This window comes from Hemicordylus capensis, chromosome 2, assembly GCF_027244095.1.
Source record: "Hemicordylus capensis ecotype Gifberg chromosome 2, rHemCap1.1.pri, whole genome shotgun sequence".
NCBI classification, from domain to species: domain Eukaryota; kingdom Metazoa; phylum Chordata; class Lepidosauria; order Squamata; family Cordylidae; genus Hemicordylus; species Hemicordylus capensis.
In genome coordinates, this window is record NC_069658.1 from 203421831 (window position 1) to 203445111 (window position 23281).

Here is a 23281-nt window from a genome sequence, read left to right on the forward strand (position 1 = left end):
CATGGTCACTTCCTGTCACTTTTACAACTCTTAGAGATAAAGACAGAAAGAAAGAAAAACCCTAAAAAAAGCATGTGGTTGTGGATTTTTTTCATAAAAAGAGGCTCAAACCTGCAGCCCTGAGATCCTCAGGTGTCCAACTCACAATTGCCAGCCTCTACTAGCCACCCAGGAAGGCCAAACATTGTAGCTGCCTATGCAAGCCATAACCTGTCCTGCTTTTCCAGGTTTCTTAAAATAAAATAAAAAAGCCCATCAAGATTTATAAAAGGCACACACCAAGGCGAGTCTCATGATCAGTGAGACCCGGCGGAGCGGGTTCTGTGGGGAGAGTGGGCTGGCACACTTGGGGAGGGCAAGGGGGATTCCCATAATGCACTATGCAGTTGCACAGTGCATTATCAGAGCTCCCGGGGGTGAGGCGACAGTGTGTCGCGGCCAAGCACCCTGACCCTTGGAGCTGCTGGAAGAGCCGCTACCCGCTGGTCATCTGGGCGGGCAATCCGCCCACCCAGGGAAGAGAGGACGATCATCTGCAGGCTAGGTAGGTTTAACCGGCCTAAGCCTTCCCCACAGCCCTTCTCACAGATCATGAGAAGAGGCTCAGTTTGTTTGCTTTTTCAAACCCACAGATGTCTGCAACCTTGGAGAAGCCGCTGCCAGTCTGTGAAGACAATACTGAGCTAGATAGACCAATGGTTGTCTGACTCAGTATATAGCAGCTTCCTATGTGAAGTCTGGCTCTGCTGCCTCCCCAAGCCATCGCACCCCTGGCTGCTCTTAACAACTATTTTTAAACAATATGCCTTTATCTCACCTCAGCAAAGCAGAAGAACAACTAAAGATGTTTCTTCCCCGTTATAAGAATAAGTCACATTTTTATTCCGCCCCCCACCCCCTCCATTGCTACCCACAATCTTTTTTCCTTGACAGGCGCAGTTCCACATTCTTCCCCATGATTTCACTTGCTGAATTTCTACCTGTCACTAAACGGTTAAGGCAAATACAGATCCTAGGGAGTGGAAAGAAATGGCAACAAAACTCCTTCCACGTCTCCTTCCCAGAGCTCTGTGGAGGGATAATTGCTTTAATAATAATAATAATGTAAATTAACAGGACGCTATGGAGTGCAGTGATCCATAGAGCGACCGAGAGTCGGACACGACTGCACGGATAGAGAAAGAAAAATAAAAAAGAACGGCGCTCACAGCACAGCTCCCTGAAAACGCCAATACACGGGAGCTCCCGAGTCTTCCTATACACGAAGGCTGCTCCGCGCCACACACTTAGGGAGGAAGACTCAATGAGCTCAGTGGGACTTTTAAGTAAGCATGTGTAGGATTATACCGAAAGAGGTGCGGCACTAAAGGAGGCCGAAGGGCTAAGCCCGGCTTGAGGTGTTTGTTTCCCGCCTTTTCCTCGCCCCATGGCGGAAGAGAAAGAACGAGCGTACGTCACAACAGTCCTCTCATTCAAACTGCTTGCTACCCCCAGCCAAAACAAAACCCACACACACACACCACACCACCTTGTTTCCCATTGGTGGCTCAGCTGTGACGTTACCGGGAAAGGGCGGGGCAGGCACGGGTGAATGTTCGAACTCCTCTCTGTGCCCGCCCAACTTTCCTGGGTTTCCTCTGGTAGGTCGGTCGAGAAGAGAAGGGGAGGAGCTCTTGGCCGTTGAGAACTGGGTGGGACGCGGCGGGGGTTTGCGCTCTCTGCTCCCTGTGTGAATGTTGGGGCGATATTAGGGAAGATGTTCGATACAATTGACCTTTAAGGCGAAGGGCGATGGACGCGGAGAATGAGGATAATTTAGAAAATGCCGAGGTTCGCCATAATTAAGCCCCAGAAACTGTTAACGATGCCACGGCCCAGCCCTGGAATGTGAATGGAAAATAGAGTCTCTGAGCATGTACAGACAGAGTGTCTTCCCTTTCCCCTCCCCATTGCAAGCAGGCTGGCCTCATGAGTCATGCATCTGCGATTATGAGGGGAGTAGGGCACTGAGTCAAATGGCATGGTTGCTTTCAAGCATTTTATCCCATATTCCCCACCACCAAATGGCACTGGCAGGATCACAAAACTCTCTCAAACCTTAATTTTAAAGTGTCTGTCTGATTCTGAGCATGCTTACTGAGGAGCATGTCTCTCTATTAGCAGGGCCTATATTTTACAAATTAAAAGTTGTATTTTCTCCTGGCTGTGTTCCCACCTGACTTTATTGATAGCAGAGCTCATTGTGCACCTGTTTCCAGCAAGCCACACACAGAACTCACCTAGATCCATTGCTTCCCAGGGCAACTGTTCAGAAGCATAGTGTGTGATTGGTGCAGCCCACATGAGGAGGGAGAATTGAGAACAGGGCTCTTTGCCTTTAATAGTTAAGCTCAAAGAGGAAATTTTAGTAGTTGGCAGCAGCAGCAGTAGTATCCCCCCACCACACCAGCTGCCCTCTGTACGGAAGTGGCTCTCCACTTCCCAATTTTTTCTCTTTTACATTGGGCCTTTCCTTTGTAACTTTCATCCCTACAGATAAGGAATGATGTTCTGTTGAGTACAGTACTCACAGCATAGGGTTGCCATGTCCCCTGGTCGTGGATCCGATCACATGGGATGGTAGAGAGGGAGGGGAAAGTATACAAATCTGTCTAATAATAAAGAAATGCAAATTAGTTGTATAATTTGCATAATATGCAAATTAGGTCACCTGGATTTGGGAAGCTTAATATGGCAACCCTACCACAACACCCATGCTACATTGCATCAGGTTCCAGGAGCCATTTTGTGCCAGGCATGAGGAAACGTCCCATGTGGAACTTCCCATGTGGAAGTGCTTTGGATTGTTGAGGGAAGGTTGCTAAGCTGGCAGAAAGTTGAGAAGCATGTTATGTGTAAAGCGCCACAGGAGAATGTCCAGATAGCTGGCTTTACCATGGATTTACTGTGAGTTTGAATTTGCAAAAAAAAAAAAAAAAAAGTGGATTATTTTACCCTGGACATAAATTGGGCTCTGCTCCAGTGTGCAATGAAAAACCTGAATTGTGTGTGAAGTGCTTCCTAATATCTTTCATGGACTTAAGCGTGAATGTGTGCGACCACACACCCTCCATTCTGAGGTAAAGGCCTTGTCTGGGAATGCTCCAGGAGAAATGCCTTTCTTGGGGAACAGGAAATGCATTGATAAAACATAGTGTGACTTCCTTCAGAGCCAACATGCATATGATTATACTAAAAGTCTGACAGGTTGAGCATCTGCATGTTGACTCAGAAACAAATCTCACTGAGTTAATGGGACTACATAATGCTTAGGGAGTGTGCTTAGAATAGCAGCCTAAGACTGCAATATTAAACACACTAAGGATAAATTCAACTGAATTCAGTGAGACTTATTTCTGAATAAACATGTTTAGGATTGCACTGCATCAAAGTCACATGCTCTGCCTTGGTTATTTAGTGCACATGCTTAAAACTCTAGACCTGATTCTCATAGTCATTTGAATCTAGGTTCAATGTGGGTTATCAATATCAGTGTGATTTTGTGAACCCATGTCAAATTGGTTTATGGCCCAAGATGAATCAGATTTCCACCTTGGCACATGTTCACACAATCATGTGAATGTCAGTAAACCACACTGAACTGAGATTTGAACAATTATGTGAACCAGGTCTTAGTACTGGAAGGCCTATCTGTTGGCTGAACTGGGCTAATAATATATATTTTTTTCTATCCCAATTAATATCCTCAGCTTCTCTTTTCAAACCATTTCATCTTTTAAAACATTAATATGATCTAAAATCAAATGCTGCTTGGCAATATATTCAGCTAAAACACGGTATATCTGAATGGTTTAGTCCGGGTGCTATTAGAGCTTCGTAGGCTCTGGATATTATCAAATTTTACCATTATATTGATGAATCTGATCAGGCTCATAATATACTTTACAACTTTATTCAAGCTCATGTAGCAGCTCTACTTGATTCTGAAAGAATTAAATGGAGTTTAGAACTGAATGTATCGATCTTACAATATCAATGGGATGTGATTTTAGCTGAAACAGCCAAAGTATCTTATGATTTGAGACTTAAGTTAGTCCAACAAAAAATAGTTTCTCGGTCTCATTGGACTCCGATTAGAACTCTGTGAATGTGGGTTGAGCAAATCTGACAAATATGTGGATGTGAGGAAGGAGAGGTGGGACTCTTACATCCGTTCCTTAATTGTAAGGTAATATCTCAGTTCTGGGAAAAGATAAGTGACTATGAGCCACTTCACACAATCGGTGGGAACAAACGCCGTTCAGGGTAGTGCAGGGAGGGCAGACTTAGCCCGCTCTCCTCGCACAGAGGCAGGGAGCTGTCACGGAGCCGGCAGGAGTGGCAGGGATCAGGGGCCAGGCGGCCCCCAGAAGTTCCAGGATGCCCTGCACAAGTGCACGGGGCGTTCAGGAAAGACCCTCGGGGCCAGGAGGCTTGTTTCAGCCTCCCGGTCGGGGTCTCCTCATGTGTTGCTGCTGAGCCGCACCGCAGCAGCATGCAATCAACAAAACGGGGGTAGCAGAGCGCTCACTCCACCAATCTCATTTAAGGGGCGGGGTGGTTTTTGCGGTTTGCTGCTGGGAGCCGCGTGGCTCCCGTGGCAGCAGATGACCCCAGGGAAATCGGGTTAGATACTCTTAGCCCGATTTCCCCTGGTCGTGAGAAAATGGCTTTTCCGTTCAGCCGCCCACAAACATTCTTTTGTCAACAGTATATCTGGTTTTTCTAAGTATGAGGGGATTTGGTCTGAGTTTTTGGAATTATTTGCGTTGTAAGTGAAGTGTGTGTGTGTGGTCTTAGTATCCTAGCCTTCCATACAGCACTCGTCTCATCATGATGACAGGAGAGTGTGTGTTTATGGAGGGCTTGTACATAACTGTACAGGCGGGCAGTGCACCTTTTCCTCTATGGCCAGGCCACGCATTATGGTGGGGTTCCCACCCCCACAAAATTGCTCCCAAGTACAAAATTGTTCCCAAGTACAATACTCCTCTACACAGGAGAGGAGAGCTGGTCTTGAGGTAGCTGGTCTTGAGGTAGCTAAGCAGGGTCTGCCCTGGTTGCATATGAAGGGGAAACTTGATGTGTGAGCACTGCAAGATATTCCCTTCAGGGGATGAAGCCGCTCTGGGAAGAGCAGAAAGTTCCAAGTTCCCTCCCTGGCAGCTTCTCCAAGATAGGGCTGAGAGAGATTCCTGCCTGCAACCTTGGAGAAGCCTCTGCCTGTCTGTGAAGACAATACTGAGCTAGATAGACCAATGGTCTGACTCAGTATATGGCAGCTTCCTATGTTCCTATGAGTGAATGGGAACTATTCAGTTATATGGGATAAACCAAAGGTGCATACTCAGATACACTATGGAGGCCTAGAGCTGTTTTGCCTCTCCTCAGCTGTCTTGTGTCCCAGGTTGTAAACCTCTGAGAAGCATTATCTGGATAGCTCCAGCCCTTACTTTACAAAGTCCTGCCCTAGGTTTTGTTTCTTGGTCACCCCAGTGCAGTAGAATTTTGTGAGCGAGCTTCCTCAGTGCAGAGTTGAGTTCCACTGGGAGCAGTTTTTGAGACTAGCAGTACAGTCCTAGGCATGTTTACTCAGAAGTAAATTCTTCTGTGTTCAGTGGGACTTCACCCAGAAAAGCATGCATAGAATTGCAGTAAAAGCACTCAAATTCTCTGCTGCATTTGGTCAGTTCTCTTTGACTTGAGCATTAACCACAACAAAAACCCCAAACCCAAAGATTATTTGTTGAATTTAGGACTCAATTTCCCCACAGAATTCAGAGCACTAAAATCCTTCTTGTACTAAAATGTCATTGGGGTCTAGGTGAAAAACATCCAATCTTTTCCCACACACTTTGGCATGATATAATTCTGCATTATATTAATTATATCAGTCTTTTTGTGATCAGCCCCTAGACAAACTCTCCTCTATGTTGTAAATGACAGCAAAATAAAATTAGCGTGATCATGTTCAGCAATCTTTTGGCTTGAGTATTGGGAACATTCTATCCCTTTGAAGACTGTGCACTTATATTATGCCCTCTCCTCACCTGTTAGCAATTCTTCTGTGAATGATTGTTGTAAGCTAGATCTGTTCACATTTTGCAGATTAAATGGGACTGTAGTAGTTGTAATGTAAGAATTTACCTCATTAATGATGATAGTGATAAGGGAATAGGCTCTAACTTTGGTGTTTTTCTCACAAATACATATTTCACAATAGTTATGTTTCTAAGGATTATGGGGCCTGCTAGAAAACATAAGAAATTGTGAATATTTTATACTGTATTTACCTGAATCCAAGGCTAGGTTTTTTCAAAGTTCTTTTATCTTAGAAATTGCGGGGTTGTCTTGAATTCAGAGTCCCCTTCCTTTTGAGTAAATACAGGTATAACCTAGATTACATCTGTATTTTTAAAAGGGGTTGTCTTAAATTCAGAATAGTCTTCTATTTGGGTAAATACGGTAAGTAGAATTATTCAAGTATGCAGTTCAAGTTAAGAAGACACCAAACTACACAAACTTCAGTTGTTTTTAATTACAAAAGCTATTGGTATCCTTGAAGGATTAGGGAAAGAGTCCTGTGTAACTTTAAAGACTTGCACATAGTTTCAGTTAAAAGCAGGTCTAATAAAACATACTTAGTGTCCTGTAAAAACGACTAACCTAATTCTGTCCCCCAGCAGAATTACAGCTAAAATGATTGTATTAAATGCTATGGTCTACTTCCTGCATACAAATAACTTCTGTTCATTTAAAGTCTAAAACAGATATTTTCTGCACTTCTTCTTGCTCATGAGAAGAGTTAAAAAATTAACAAAGCTTACAGAACCTGTGAGAAGAAATGTATTTGAACACAGCTTTATCATATGTTGTTTTCAAAGGATCTGTAATTAGATTTGTCTCTCATTACTGGCAGCAGCTCCAACCTGCAACATTTCTCCCTGAGAACACAAAGTAGATGGACGTTTAATGCTTCAGTAGTAAAGGTAACCTAACAACTTTATTTTAATTGCTTTTAAGATCAGATTTCTAACAAAACCCAAGATTGATGGCAATATCTAAGGTAAAATATTGACATTAGGGTATTATTTAAAAAGATGAGAGGTTCTTGTGTAGCACCCAGTTTAACCAGATCCTATTTGCATAATGCAACCATTTTGTTGAAAGAGGGCAATATACGTGCTTTATCTCCATATCGATATGAAGGATTTCTTCATATGATTATTGCATCTCCCCAACTCTTGAATGATAACGGAAAATTAAAGTTGTTTCCAGTCTTTCCTTATCATCCAAGAATTGGGGAGAAGTAATAATCTTAATTAAAACAAGCAATAGAACTGATCCTGGAGAACAAGTTTTAAAGAGTTCATTATTGGTTTATGGAATGAAAAACCTATAAATTACCTATACAGCCCTCAATGGCTTGGGTCCAGAGTACTTAGGAGAGCACCTTCTCTGTCATGAACCCTGTCGCCTATTAAGATCTTCTGGAGAGGTCCAGTTACAGTTACCGCCAGCTCATTTGGTGGAAACTCGGGACCAGACCTTCTCTGTAGCTGCCCCAGGGCCCTGGAATACACTCTCTGTTGAAATAAGAGCATCTCCTTCTCTGCTTGCTTTTAGGAAGACCCTCAAGATATTCCTGTTTTCCCAGGCTTTTAATTGACATTGGAATTCTAATGTTTGTTTTTATCTCTCTTATGAATTTTAACTGTTTTATATTGTTTTTACATTTGTTGTGTTTTAACTTTGTATACTGCCGAGAGATGTCTATATCAGGTGGTATACAGGACATATGATGAATCAATAAATAAAATTAGACATGTACTTATGCATTCCATACCTTTCTGTGGTTAGAATATATAAAAGTAGTCAGAGTGTGTATGAAACTATGGGTTGGTAGATTGAGATAAGTACAGATAAACTTTGTATAAATGGATATGTAAACATAAGTACATCAACTGACATTATAAAATGCTGGGTTTCTATTTTTAAAACTTTTAAAAACACTTTTTAATACTTTTAAAACATGTTTCAGGTAATATGCAGCCCCAGTTTAATTGTGAATGCTACTATAGTAGAAGCTCAGAAAAAAAGTTAATAGAAAGAAAATGCTCCCCATCCAAAGTTTGTCCTTCTTCAGATGCTGTAACTATATACCTATCAGTAATCTTTTCTGTATTATTTTTCAGGATTTGGAATATCACCCTTTCCACTCTTAGATTTCCTTTTTACTTTCAGACGTGAGAAATGTCTTCTGATGAGCATTGGTCTCCAGTGGAAGATGACAGTCAAGCGTCTAAACTAGCTAGAAAATCCCGGGATGCCCCCTTTGTCCCCATAGGTGAGTTGAATTTTTAAGTACATGATATAGTGGCTAGAGTGCTGGACTTGGGCTGGAGAGACCTGGGTTCAAATCCCCATTCAGCCATGAAGCTCATTAGATGATCTGGAGCCAGTTACAGACATTCAACCTAATCTGTCGTGAAAAAAATACAGTCAGTCCCAAGTATGCTATCTGAGCTCCTTGAAGGAAGGGTGGGATATAATTATGAGAAATAATTACAATTGAATAAAAAGTGGTTGTTAGGCTTCAAATGAATGTGGTAGGCAATCTTAGAGTTATTTGTACAGTAGGATCTGAAGCAATGCCATTCCGAAGAGTGACACAAGAACACTCATTTCATCTGAGCAACTAAAATCCATCTGCAGAAATGATTTTCTACTATATCAGAGGTACAGAATGGCCTGCTATTTTGCAGGATGTTCACATTCAACACTGACTCAATGACACAATCTTTCTTTTCTTTCACATTCAGCAGCAGAGTGGTGGAGATGTAGATAATAGGTAATCCTATTAATTACCCTATGAAGATGGCTCAAGCTTGTGTATGAGGCCATCAGTTGGGAATGCAGCTTTCTCATACCTGCCAACATGTCCCGATTTTCTCATTCAGGTGAATGGGAAAATAGGGACATGTTGGCAGGTATGTTTTCTACTGCCTCAATGCTTTTCTGGATCAGGACAGTATTTAGGAGCAATCTATATAAAACGCTATACATTGCACATCTCGTGAGAGTTCTGATGACAGGCACGGAGCAGGGCTGAGTGGCAGACGGAGCCGGGCTCAAAGCTGAAGACAGTGTGAGAAGGGTCCATGGTCGCTGCTTCCTCCTCTCCCTCTGGCTGCCTCGCCACCAGAGCCAAGGAGTGCCTCGTTCCTCCACCCTGTTGGGAAGCGCTCCAGGAAGAGCTGCAGCATCATGGCAGTGGCAGCCTAGGCTGGCTCCAGCCACTGGCCTCCATTGCATTACCCCACCAAGTCTCCTCGTGAGGAGGATGGCCGAGTCGCTGCTTCTCATCCAGCCTGCATGGACGGCCAGGCTCACCCTCGTGGTCCTTCCCCCCCCCCCCGCCACCGGCTTAAGGCGGGGAGAAAGCGGGGCAGGGGGCTGGAATGGCCAGTGGAGGGGTGGAGACGTGGCCAGCTGGGCGCAGGAGAGGGGAGACCGAGGTGGGGATGGCAGCAGAGGTGGCGAAACCTCTTTTCATGGGCCCACCTGCTGCCCAAATGACAGGTTGGGCCGTTTTTGGCCCATTTCGGGGCTCTCTGTGCACCCAACAAATAGAGCCCCCAAATGGCCATAACTGACCTTTGGCCAGTGACATTTGGGCAGCAGAGACACACAGTTGTGTACTGGAGGGGCTGGGTATAAATAAATAAATAGTTGTTGCTTTATTATAGAGCCTGGCTGACCATAAGGGGGATAGTCGGTCAGATTGTGCCAACTTTCAGAATGGCATTTAGAGAACAGAGTGACTCCTGGCAATAAAGAAGTTGGCCATCCCTGACATAAATAGCAAGCAGGAAATGTGATGTGTTTCCATTCCCACATAAGCTCTGGATTTAGGCCATCCTTTCTAAGAAATCAATACATTTAAACAGATATGTGAATGACATCTTGACTATTAGGGTTTTGTTTTTTGAAATCTGCCCACATGGAGCAAGCTAAGCCGAAGCCTTGCAGACTGTCACCCATCAGCCTTCATTAGTCTTATTTCACATTTATCAGCCGCAACAGAACAGTATCAGAACAGAAGCCTTTCCTGAATTTAAAATGATTTGTACATGCAATGCCCATGAACACAGACTAATTTGTATGCACTGTTGCCAATTAAGCTGGGTGCAAGGACATCGCTTGCCTTCTCAGACCACATTTGCTGTTAAAAGATAAAAAGAAATGTCATTATATTGAATTTATGTATCAAGCAAGAAGAAACAAAAAGCAATTTGCATCACCTGGCTAATCTTCCAAGAGCAAACCATTCAAGAGATAAAACTGAACACATCTGGATGTCACTTCAGAGAGGAAAAAAATTCGATTCATTCAGAGTTGTTATGGTTACAGTGAATGGTTCTGGGAAACGAAATCCCAGCCTTCACCCCAGAAAATGAAACATCCTATTGAAACAAAAGGAGCTGGTGTTTACTAATTATTTCTTTAAACAACATTTTGATTCAGATTAGTCTAATTTAAAAGCTCTATATTTTAGTTTTAAAAACAAAAACAAAAAAAGGAGCATTGGTTACTCACCGTGAAGGCTCCTTCTTGCTGCGAGGTCCAAGGGCGTCTCACAGATGGGTTATCTTCACCCACATGACTCCAAGGCAGGACTATGCAAATTAGTTAGAGTTTAAGTTCGGGAGGAGGAAGCCCCTTCCCAGTTCTTTTAGTACCAGAAGCGACAGGCACAACAATGCAAAGCAAGCCCCTGGTAAACTATGTGCAAAAAACAAGTCAAACAAACACAGCCAAAAACTAACTAGGCCAACGTTACAGTAATCACTTTGCAGAAAATTGACACTAATAGATTTCTGGACGGTAGAAGCTGGCACAAAGGGTGGGTCGAGATGCCCTTGGACCCCACAGCAAGAAGGAGCCTTCACGGTGAGTAACCAATGCTCGGTTCTCTGGTGCTCTGGGTCCAAGGGCGTCTCACAGATGGGACATACCAAAGCTCTGGGTCCCAAGAGAGAGGGTACCAGCTACTACCATGCACGGAGCACCTGCTGGAGGACTCTCCTCCTGAATGCTGCCTGTGTAGAGGCAAACATATCAAGTTTACTGTGTCTGGCAACGGTAGAGGGAGCCAACCAGGTATCCGCTCGGTAGATGTCCTGGACGGGAGCGGTAGTGGGAAAAGCCGCTGACGTGGCCGCTGACCTAGAGGAATTGGCGAGAACCATAGTCAGAGCCCTAAGGACTTGTGATCCATATGCCAGAGATATACAAGCCTTAAGCCACCTAGCTATGGTGGCGGGTGTCACTGGCCAACCCATGGAGAAAGGAAACAAAGGGGCCGACCCATGGAGAAAGGGGCCAATGTAGCCCTCACTTGAAAAATAGCGAAGATCAGTTCTAAAGCTTCTCTGCAAAGGGTAAAAAAGAGCATTTCTCCAATGCATGGAGAAAGGGGCCGACCCATGGAAAAAGGAAACAAAGAGGAACTCAGAGTTTCTAATGTGCTTGGTCTACCTGATGTAGATTTTGAGACATCTGCGGACGTCGAGCTCATGCCACGCCTCTTCCGCCGGGGGAACCGGGTGCAGGCAAAAGAAAGGTAGCATGACATCCTGGGACATGTGAAAAAGGGAATGCTACCTTGGGACGGAAAAGGGTCTGGATTAGCTTAACCGAGTTTTCCGAGAAGATACCAAGGTTTTTGTGTACGGACAGAGCCCTGAGCTCAGACACCCTGCATGCAGAGGTGATGGCCACTAGGAATGCAAGTCTGAGTGATAGTATCTGCAGGGGAATAGAAGACAATGGCCCGAGGGGGGGGTGGCCTGAAGGGCCTGGAGAATGGTATGCAGCTTCCAGGTGGGGAAACGGTGGACAACTGGCAGGGACAGGAGAGTAGCACCCTGCAGGAAACGTCTGAGGTGTGGGTGGCGACGGCCAGCTCTCTTAGAGGGACCTGCAATGAGACCCACGAGGGAGAAGGCTTGGCGTTTCAGAGTGATCACCAAGAGACCCTTGTCCAAACTGTCTTGTGGGAATTGTAGCAAGTGAGACATGGAGGCAGAGCCTCTTGGCACCCTGTGGTGGTCTGCCCAGCGTACAAAGGCCCTCCACATAGACTGATATATTCGGTTAGTGGAAGGACGTCTGGAGGCTAGCATGGTGTTCAAGATGGTGTCGAGTATCCATGGTGCTTCAGGAGGCGCTGTTCAGTTTCCAGGCAGCTAGCTTTAACCAGCCTGGATCGGGATGAGAGACTGGGCCTTGTTGCAGGAGATCTGGCATGACGGGGGGCAGCAGGTAGGAGGTGAGGTTGTAGATCTCTGCGAACCATGGCTTCCGTGGCCAGTACTGGGCCACCAGGATGAGCTGGGATTGCTTGACGCTGCACAGGACCCTTGGCAGGAGTGGGGTGGGAGAAAATGCGTAGAGGTGACCCAGGGGCCATGGCGCCGAGAGGGCGTCCACTGCTCCCGCCTGTCGGCAGGGAAATCTCGTGAAGAAGCGTGGCAGCTGCGTGTTCGCTGGGGTCACAAACAGGTCCACCACTGGTAGGCCGAAGTGCTTCACAATGAGGATCTGAATGGGAAATGAAAGCAAAAGCAGCTTTGCTGTAGCTCTGAGTAGCTGCTTGGAGCCTTGCAGGACAAAAAGAACTGGGGAGGGGATTCCTCCTCCCGAACTTAAACTCTAACTAATTTGCATAGTCCTGCCTTGGAGTCATGTGGGTGAAGATAACCCATCTGTGAGACGCCCTTGGACCCTGAGCAGCAGAGAAAGACAGAACTGGTCACACACAACCTAGCATTTAGGAGTCACTTGATACTCTGTATACTAGAGGTTTTCAAAATTGGCCTTAGTAAGTCACCTTGTTAGGGGGAAAAAGTACTGTTTGAGCTTCTCAAAGTTTAGTGAAAACAAACTAAACTTGGAAGCTCAGTTGCCAGCACTCTTATTCATTCCACACATGAGAATGGGAAGGGATGCACAGAAGGGATGTGCATGAATCAATTCATTTCGGCAGGGCAGGTGGCGGTAACTTTAAGCATGCTGGTCCTTACCTGCTCCTCCACCGCATCTCTGGGCACAGCGCTGCAGCACTCAGAAGTCCGTGCGCAGCTGCGGGGCTTCATCTAGCAGCCTGCGTGCAGCGGGAGGAGGTACATGGCCGCGCGCAGACTTCTGAGTGGTGTGGGGCCATGCCCAGAAAAGCGGTGGGACAGCAGAGCAGGTAAGAACCTGCTTTACTCGTAGTTAAAGGTACTGCTCCCTACCCTCTGAAACATCCTTGTGCATCCCTAATGCAAAAGCCATAAAGTTCAATCCACACTGCAAGGCAGGACCACCCACAGACCAGCCTACCATGTGCCTCACAAGCCGGGAGCGGATGCACTGCATTATGGTGCTTCTTCCTGATGACACTAGCAAGTGAGCTAAGGCACAACTTCCAAGAAAGGAGTGGTGGAGGAAGAACGGCCACTAGCCAATATGGTCTGAGGGAACATTCCTTCCTGACCCCAAGCAGGACTGCCATCAAGAGGCCCCTTGATGTGAGCAATATCCAAAGAGTTTCATCAAAATATGTACAGGGATAAATGCATCCGGTATCACTATAGGCAGGTTCTAAGCAAAGGGCGAGAACAGGACTACATACATGTGGTTTACCATAGGTGCATAATTTTTCTACACCATGGAGTTCAGAGTGGCATATAAAATGCATTAGATCAGTAACAATAACAGTTATGCATTTTTCAAATAAATACATGAGTTTATCCTATTTTGTCCTCACAACAATCCACTGGGTAGGTTGAGAGATAGTGACAATCCCAGTGAGCTTCATGACTGAGCCCCGCTTTTCATGGTCCATGTCAAGCACTCCACTCCCTATACAACTGCAGCTTAGATTAAGAACATAAGAACAGCCCTGCTGAATCAGACCAAAGGCCTATCTAGTCCAGCATCTTGTGTCCTTTTTTAGATGAGGTGACCAGAATTGTACGCAGTACTCCAGGTGTGGCCACACCATAGTTTTGTATAAGGGTATTATAATATTAGCCGTTTTATTTTCAATCATCTTCCTAATTCTGGTTCACCGTATCTTAAGGACCTGATAATTTTGGTTGCCCTCTTTTGGTTGCCTTCTTCTACACCTTTTCCAGTTCTACAATGTCCTTAAGATACGGTGACCAGAACTGCATGCAGTACTCGCACCAGGTCCTGAGCACAACTCAGAATTAAGCCCAAGGTTGCCTTCTCTCTGGTTGGTTCCGTGACCAACTGTTCTAAGGCACAGTCATTCAGCATGTCTAGAAATTTGGTCTGTCTGTCAAAACCCACACGTTCATTTGCCCAGTCTCTGTGAGGGTAATTGAAGTCATCCATTATTACAGCTCTGTCTCTCTCTGACACCTCTCTGATTTGCTTCTCCAACTCCAGGTCACTCTCAGGGTGCGGGATATCACTTCCCTAGTAACACATTTCCTTTCAGTCCTCGTATTGTCACCCATAATGTTTCTGTGGAGGACTCTGGTCCTCCTAGGTATTCTAGCATGCTGGACTCTATCCTTTCTTTAATATACAGTGTTATTCCACCCCCAATCTGCCCCTCCCTGTCCTTTCAGTAGAGTTTAGACCCAGGAATAACAGAGTCACACTGGTTCTCACCATTTCATCAGGTTTCCGTTATGCTCACTGTATCTATGTTTTCATGAGCAAAACCACCCCAGCTCACCCATCTTGGTTTGGAGGATTCTGGCATTGGTATATAAACACTAAAAAACACTATATCCCAAGTCTCTTACCTGTCGTTGGTGTATGCTATCTCCCATTCATCAAGGAGAAACCCATAGAAACAAATGGTACATGAAAAATGGGGGGGGGGGTTTGATGTCCAAAAGAAGGAAGACCTCCTTTCTTGCCTCCTTCAGTAAGTCCATCTCACAGTCCAAGGACATGACAAGAAATAAGTACAAAAAACATACTAAAAATGAATGTGTTGAAGACCACTGTTTTAGATGGCTTCTGGAGGTTCCATGTTTTCATGACTTAGCACTGATAGCTAAATGAAACCTCCATGTTCAGAGACAATATGAGAAACAAACAATGGAAGGTTGTTGCCTTCATGTGCTTGCATGTGGACTTCCGAGAGGCATCTGGCTGGCTGCTGTTGGAAACAGGATGCTGGACCAAATGAGCCCATGGTATAATCCAGCAGAGGAGTTCTTTCAGTACTTAACTTCATCCTTCTCTTCAAAATACAGGATTGGCAGGTTGCTTGGCTGTCGTGGGTTATGGTCTGTACAAGCTAAAACACAGAGGGAACCAAAAAATGTCGGTCCACCTCATCCACATGAGAGTTGCAGCACAAGGCTTTGTTGTAGGAGCAATTACAGTGGGTAAGAAGACTTTTGCAAACCACTTTCCCAACACCCTGTGATTTTTTCCATACTATGAGTTCATTTAGGTTATTTCCAAGTGAAGGGCTTTTTGTGCAAGTTTCTCTGGGCTCGTGCAATGTACTGTATAGGGAATCATAGCCGAGTGCCTATACTTAGCAGGTCTTGTGCTAGCTCATCCCACTGCTTTCTGTCCAACCTTGGGGTGTGGCATTGGGCAACACTGGGATCCCTCCCCTGTCCCTCCCATTGAAGTTTTTTAAAAAACTTTTTAAATTGTGGTATTGTGCAGTTCTGGTTTAGCACACGTCTAACTTCTGTAACACTCTTCTGTAACTTCTGCTGACATTTCTCCCTACTCCACCCTTTTTGCTGGAACTTCTGTGCAGCTTGGAATGGAAGAAACCATGTTTGAATGTGGTTTTCAGTGTCTCCTTGTTTTCTTAATAAATCATCTTCTGAAAATCCTGCTTAATAAATCACTTCCTAAAATCATGCTGAATTTTTGCCCTTTCCTTCTGCCCAATTCTATGCACACTTCCCTGGGTGTAAGGTCCAATGAACTTAATGGGACTTCTGAGTAAACATTCTGCTGTTGTGGTCACAATTTCCTCTTTTTTATTTTTTGAGGTTATATTGCTGCTCTTGTGCTCTTTGCTTGGTGGGGATGCTAGAGAATAAGTGATACTGCTTCTGTGTTGGGAAATCTTGAAAATCTGTGGGACTATTGGGAAATCACTAAAATCTTTATCACTGGTTTGTTTCTTGTCTGAATTTCAGGCCCATAGTGTGGAGTTCTTGTGCACACACACTTTGAACGTTTGAATTTTGATTTTTGCCTATTTAAATTGCTGAGATCTCTGCAATCTTAGAGGAACCAAAAGGAAGGCAATGTTTCAAATGTTCCTTTGATGTGGTTTTGAGATCAACATTGGTTGCAACATTGAATCAAGAGCAGCAGCAGCGATCATTTAGAATGGAGAGACAGAGACAAAGAGAGAGAAAGATTGAGGGGGTGGGGGGAAGTCTTATTCCATAAAGGGTAAAGAAGAGCAAAGTTGTACACACCCCCAAAGTCAAACCTTAAAAAGTAATAAAAGGGAGTCAAAAGATCATGATATTGATCAACTGACCTTGGTTTAAAAAAAGACCCAAAGAACTGCAAAATGTGAGAACCACTCAGATGTGGATGTGTAGGGTGCTTACCTTTGGGAGACAACCCTCCCATGCATTTCCACTTACACAGGTAACCACTTCCCTATGGGTTGCGTAATGGTCTGTTTTCCTTTTCCTCCCAGTGCAATATTTTCCCCTTCTGTGAATCAAGTTTAAAAAACCATAATAATGGGAAAATGTATGTAAAATGTAATGTATTTCATGGATTGGCAAGCCAATCGCACAAGGAAGTTGGTCAATGTTGAAAATGTCATCTGGACTGACCAAAAAATTGCCTGTAAGAATCAGCAGTCATGTTGAAATAAATCACCATCTGGAAAGACCCTGCATCACTGGCGCCACGGTTCTTTTTTATCAGTGGTTAACATCTAGCACAGCATCCACCTGTCCGTAATGCTTCGCTGCAGACTACTGCTCCCTTCAAAGGCAGTGTCAGGGCCGCATAAAATGGGCGGTTGTGCAAGCAGAGCTTCTGCAGGTTTCCCCACATGGGACAACGGGTACGCCTACAGAAACGATGCTCGTGCAACCGCCTGTTTTGCACAGCCCCAACACTGCCTTTGAAGGGAGCAGCAGTCTGCAGTGCAGCATTACAGACAGGTGATGCTGTGTTGGCTGTCGCCCCATTAACCCTAGGTTTTTTTTTAATTGTCCTGAGTAGGCCACTGTTCATGGTACCAATGCCAACAGACAAAAGCATGTGGTTAGGAAAGTCAAAATGAAAACCAAAAGTAGAATGAAAATGGATGTGGAGGAGGAGCTTAGGGAGAGGTGCAGCTCAGGAGCTTAAAAAGGAACTGTTTGGGAGACAGGTAGATACTAGGAGAAGAATGAAACCAATACAAGAGTTGTGAAATAGCCAGAGGAGAGAGGCCTGGCTTGCTTTGATCCAGTGAGCCATCTGGGGTGCATGGTTGACAATGGAACTCGATCCCCACCACAGTCTTTCCCCAGGAGTATAATAAAATAATAGGAATAGCCTGGAGGGGTTACCACTTTGTGACAGCCATCTCCACCTTCTTTTATCTGGGATGTGTGAACATATGAAGCTGCCTTATATTGAATCATCTAAGTCTGTCTAGACCAGTATTGGCTATCCTAACTGACAGCAGCTCTCCATGGTGTCAGCTAAAGGACTTTTCCAACCTGAAATTCTTTAACTGGTTTGACCCTGTGTATGCAAAACAAATTCTTACCCTTGAACTATGGGCCCTTCCCAGAACATCCTCCATTCTTTTCCATACATGCCATCTGCTCTGAAGCCTTCATTATGTTCATCATTCTTCTCGGAATCCTCTCCAGTTAGTCTGATGCTGGAAAGGGCATTTTTCCTGCTAAATAATTTGTGTGCGGAGGTGTTACATGACTGTTTCTATTAAGTATAATAATCGCTGCATGATATCAAAGCAATCATTGATAACAAATATATCTGCTTTCTCTTGTTAGGGGTCTTGTACTCTATCTATCGAGATCACATCAAACAAAAGGGCAACAGTGAGCCAAAAAAATGATGAACAACATAGCAGCAAAGTGTAAGAGCAAAGCATTCTGATCAGTATTATTTTAGAATACATGTATGCATAAGAGTGTTCAACAATGTGTTCAGATTGTATCATGAAGATTTCTGCTATCCCTATTTATTAAACAGCTGCTATGTGCTCCTAGTCCTCGTGTGGTCATTTCTTGCTAGCAGTCATTCCTTAAGGAACTCTACAGCATGGTCAGAAACCAAATATCATGTGTCAACATCAGCTTACAATGAGGCTATTCTCACAGCTGCAGGAAAGCGGGCTAAGGGGGCCCAGCCCACTTAAGTTCCTCCCCCCCTTAAATGAGGTTAGCAGAGTGAGTGTTCCACTAACCCCATTATGGCAATCATGAATTGCCACGGTGCAGCTCCGCACCGTGGCAACTAGCAAGGAGATCCCTGCCAGGAGGCTAAAACAAACCTCCCAGTCTCGGGGGTGTTCTCAGTATGCCCACGTACTTGCACGGGGCATCCAGGGGCCGGCCAGCCCCCAATCCCTGCAGGCCCTACCAGCTTCTGTGATGGGGCCCGTAATTGTGTGGGTGGCTGATCTGTCCCCCCAGGGCTCCGCAGGTGCTCGTGTGTGGGGAGAACAGCCTTTGCCCACTCTTCCCTCCCAACCCCCTTCAGCTCTCCACACTGCTCATGTGGAGAGCCTCATTCTGTACATTGCCCTGATGATCCAAGAACGGTGTGTGTGTGCTGGTTCCATGCTGCTACAAAGCTTATCCACACTGCTAGTGAACACAAGAGAGGCTCCATAGCTACTAAGAATTGTGTCCTTTCTGTAGTGATGATTTTCTTATCATTCCTAATGGGAGTACCATTGCTACAGTGAGGACACAGATCTTAATAGCCATGGTCTCTCCATATTTGCTAGCAGCATGAATGGGCTTTGGAGTAGCATGGGACCAGCTTGCATTCTTGGATCAGAGGGTGCTGCACAGAATGTAAATCACGATCTGCATAACCAGTCATTTACCTTGACTACTCTTTTCTTCCTTTGTAGTCATCTACCTTTTAGAGGAATTGATGAGAACATCACCTGAGCACCAAGGTCCTTCACTTTCCTTTCTAGAGCCTTATAGTCAGATGCACGAATGATAATATGTTCATAGCTCTGGCAGCGTCATTTGTTCCCATGGGGGTGAGTAAGTAGGGATAATCATCTGTGAGCTTGATAGGTCTTGGCAACCTGTCTGTCCTATCCTGCATCCACACCTCGGGGAGACAGCACACTTCATGAGCAAACGTCAGCCAGCACACAGCCTCCTCCATGCTCCTTAGTAGGAATTCACCAAATACCACCACCACTCTTCTGCTTCTCTTCTTGCATGTGATGGTTGAGTCAGCTCTACCCTTAAGTGGTTGAGGGAGCCTGTCTTCCTACCTAAAGTAGCCTGCTATAGCTGTCCTCTATCAGGATACTCAGAGCCACTATTATAATAGTTTAATACGGCCTTTTTATCCAATTTTAACTTCAACTAATCTGAGACATACTAAGCTCCACGCTAGATCTTCCCAAGTGTGGTTTGATCGGGAATGTCATAGGGCAAAGATTTATCTTGTTAGTTCTTATAACTTATATAGATGTAACTCTGAGCAGCTTACCTCTCAGGAACTAATTGAGAGAGAGAAATCTTATTTTCTATCAGCTTCGGCTGATTCGACAGCTGCTTCCATTCCTTGAAGAGGATGACCTCAGAACACTGGTGCAACAGCTGGTAACCTCCAGGCTCGACTATTGCAATGTGCTCTAGGGCTGCCTTTGTACATAGGTTGGAAACTTCAGTTAGTTCAAAATGTGGCAGCCAGATTGGTCTCCGGGGCAACTCGGAGAGATCATATTATGCCTGTTTTGAAACACTTGCACTGGCTACTAATATGTTTCCGGGCAAAATACAAAGTGCTGGTTATTACCTTTAAAGCCCTAAATGGCTTAGTCCAGGTTACCTCAGAGAGCACCTTCTTCCGTATGATCCCCACCGCACATTAAGGTCATCTGAGGAGGTCCGTCTCCAGTTACCACCGGTTCGTTTGGTGGCGACTCAGAGGTGGGCCTTCTCTGTAGCCTCTGCTGGGCTTTGGAATGTGCTCCCTGCAGAAGTCCGTAATTTGAATTCTTTATTAACCTTCCTTTAAGACTTATCTGTTTGGCCTGGCCTTCCGAGGTTTTTTAATTGTTGTAAGGGGTTTTTAATGTACTGGGTTTTTTAGGGTTTTTTAAAAATTTTAACTGATTGTTTTATGGTATTTTAAAAATTTTGTTTTATTGTTGACTGGTTTTAACTGTTTTTGTTTTGTTTGTAAACCGCCCTGAGCCAAATTAGGAAGGGCGGTATAAAAATTCAATACATAAATAAAATAATAATAAATAATAAAACTTGCTTGCAAAGAAAAAAGGGAGGCTAATAGGCTAAATTGGCAGCGGCTTATTTTTGCAGCACAGGCCAAAAACTCATCTTTGTTTTGGTCTGTTGTAACGTCCCTTCCCACTTTCAGACTTTCTCCACCATCTTTTCTTATCTCTGCTGGGGAATGGACTGACTATTTCCACACTATTTATGTTAGGGAGGGATCGGTTTCGGTATCTACACAAATAGAACAGGAGCTGGATCCTAACACACTACCCAAATGGGCTCCTGTTACGTGTACAGAAATTGCTATGATAGTTGATCAATTTAAAACCAGAAAGGCGCCTGGTTCTGATAATCTACTGGTAGAAGCCATCAAGAATAACATGGATTGGTGGCTACCTGTACTAGCCTTTCTTTTTACAACTATTGATCAGATGGCTTCGCCCCCAAATGATTGGGGAATGGCGATTGTTATCCCTATATATAAGAGAGGCAAAAGGCATTTGCCGTCAAATTATCATCTCATCAGTCTTTTCAATGTTACTGGTAAGATGTAAGCACTTCATCTGCTTACGAAATTTCAAGATTGGGTGGATGAAGAAAAGATATTACCTGATGAGCAGGCAGGTTTCGGGGCCACCTATTCTACTATTGATCAAACATTGGTTTTACAGCACCTAGCAGAGAAATACTCTAATCGATCTCTCTACTCTTTATGCTGCCTTTATCAACTTTAAATTGGCTTTTGATTCAATATCAAGAGATAAGTTATAGGAGAGGTTAGTAAATTCTACAGTTGACCGTCGTTTGCTTCTCTTGATTTATAAGCTACATAGGAATTCAGGTCTGAAGGTCTGCTGTAGCTCTGCTGGCAATCTCACTAAAGAAATCCCCACCTATCGGGGAGTGAGGCAAGGCTGTATTCTGGCTCCAGCTCTCTTCAATTACTATATCAATCCTATCGTAGATTATATCACTAATTCATCCTTCCATCCACCAAAGATAGCTGATAGGCAGATTAACATCTTGTTATATGCGGATGACGCTGCGATTCTCTCTTAGACCCCTGTAGGCCTTCGCAGAGAGCGCTTCTCTCCTTGACTTTTTTTGCCATGAATACACCCTAGAAATTAATTATAAGAAGACTAAAAGCCTAGCTTTTGCAAAACACCCAAAGATCTTGAATTGGTCTTTGGCTGGGCATAAGCTGAAACAAGTTAAGACCTTTAAATCAGGGGCATAACTACCATTAGGCAAAGGGAGATAGTCATCTTGGGGCCCCACTGCCTCAAGGCCCCCCCCCCGAGGCATGTCACTTGACTCCCCACCTGCCCGTGTTGCACCCCCTATGAATTTTGTTGAGTCTCTTGGAGATCGGCAGTAGCAGAGAGTAAAAAAACAAGATTCAATGTGAACTAGACATTCACCATATTCATAATGGGGATGTGAGTGTGAGTGCACTATATATTGTGAAGTGTGTTTGTGTATATCAGCGAGGGGCCCATTTTAAAATCTTGTCTCTGGGCCCACTCCAACCTTGCTACGCCCCTGCTTTAAATACCTAGGTGTTGTTTTCCAGGCCTCTACGAGACGTAGTGCTCACCTGCAGTATGTCACTCAAAATGCACAAAAATCATCATCAGCTATTCAATCCTATTTTCATCACGGGGTGCTCAATTTGTCCCAGCAGCATTTAAATTATTTTTAGCTAAATCCTGCCCTCAGATGTTGTACGGATCACAATTGGGTCCATATATTAATTTTGCAGCTTTGGAGGTTGTTCAGACAAAGTTTTTAAGATCTGTTTTGCAGACCCCTAGATGCAGGGGTGTAACTATAATAGAGCAAGGGGAGACAGTTGTCTGGGGGCCCACTGCCTTGGGGGCCCCCCAGAGGTGAGTCACATGACTGACTCCCCCAGCCACGCACCCGCCCGGGCTTCCTTCAGTTGTATTCATCCTCCGAAACAGATGTGAGTGTTAAGACCTGGAGCTACCAGAACAGCATGTCTTTCTCTAGTACCATTAAATGACTTGCATCGTCCACAATTTACAAAACCTTAAAAAAAAAATTTAGGATGATGTTCTATTGTGGCACATAGGTGACAGATAGATAGATAGATACAGTGGTCCCTCGACTTACGAACTTAATCCGTTCCGAATGCACATTCGTAGGTCAAAAAGTTCATAAGTCGAAAAGCGGTTTCCCATAGGAATGCATTGGAAACGGATTAATTCGTTCCGGAGCCTAGGAAAAAGACCCAGCCACCCAGTTTTTTGTGCAAAACTCTTTATCAAGTGCACTTTAAAGGCATGCAAACTGCACAGCAACATTACTTTTCAACAATAAACATTTACAACAGCACTTTATCATTTTTTTGGGACCTGATGCAGGTCACTTCAGGGCACTTTAAAGGCAGGCAGGCAGGCACACTCAACATGCCTCAGCCTCAGCCAACATTTCTAAACCTTACTCAACACAGTTTTTGGACCTGATGCAGGTCACTGCAGTGCTTTTCAAAGACAGGCAGGCACAATGAACATGCCTCAGCCAACATTTTAAAGCATTACTGTACACACCTCAGCTTTGGAACATGTTAAGGACACTTGTGTGCAATTCTAAGGCAGGCACTCTTCGAAGGAGCATGCCTCTTTCTTTACACCACACTTCTCAACTTGGGAACATGTTAAGGACACTTGTGTGCAATTCTAAGGCAGGCACTCTTCGAAGGAACATGCCTCACCCTCAGGTTACATTTC

At 44.5% G+C, this 23281-nt stretch overlaps 1 protein-coding gene and 1 long non-coding RNA gene across 14 annotated transcripts in view; one reads left to right on the plus strand and one right to left on the minus strand.

The window, feature by feature from the left end:
• The window catches only part of LOC128345795 (uncharacterized), a 97560-nt gene extending 96052 nt beyond the window's left edge, over positions 1-1508 (minus strand). The window contains exon 1 of the long non-coding RNA XR_008316649.1: positions 1348-1508. This is a non-coding gene — a long non-coding RNA (uncharacterized LOC128345795). The remainder of the gene's footprint in view (positions 1-1347) is intronic.
• On the plus strand, positions 399-18301 carry HIGD1C (HIG1 hypoxia inducible domain family member 1C). 13 transcript variants are annotated; one of them, XM_053298298.1, is made up of 5 exons: positions 399-544; positions 6959-7028; positions 8235-8386; positions 15327-15461; positions 18084-18301. In XM_053298298.1, the coding sequence occupies exons 3-5, from the start codon at positions 8293-8295 to the stop codon at positions 18146-18148; spliced, it is 294 nt and encodes a 97-aa protein (XP_053154273.1). In that variant the 5' UTR covers positions 399-544; positions 6959-7028; positions 8235-8292; the 3' UTR covers positions 18149-18301. The 13 variants fall into 13 exon arrangements, with proteins under 13 accessions (XP_053154273.1, XP_053154279.1, XP_053154282.1 ...); XM_053298304.1 differs by having other exon boundaries at positions 8284-8386; XM_053298307.1 differs by having other exon boundaries at positions 407-544; positions 6962-7028; positions 8284-8386.
• Positions 18302-23281: the final 4980 nt, after the last annotated feature.

What these genes read in the sequence shown, in the direction of transcription:
- HIGD1C (XM_053298298.1), top strand. Translation starts at nt 8,293, where the DNA reads ATGTCTTCTGATGAGCATTGGTCTCCAGTGGAAGATGACAGTCAAGCG. An exon ending in TGCCCCCTTTGTCCCCATAG is followed by an intron (nt 8,387 to 15,326) that starts GTGAGTTGAATT and finishes TTCAAAATACAG; the next exon opens with GATTGGCAGGTTGCTTGGCT. An exon ending in TGTAGGAGCAATTACAGTGG is followed by an intron (nt 15,462 to 18,083) that starts GTAAGAAGACTT and finishes TTCTCTTGTTAG; the next exon opens with GGGTCTTGTACTCTATCTAT.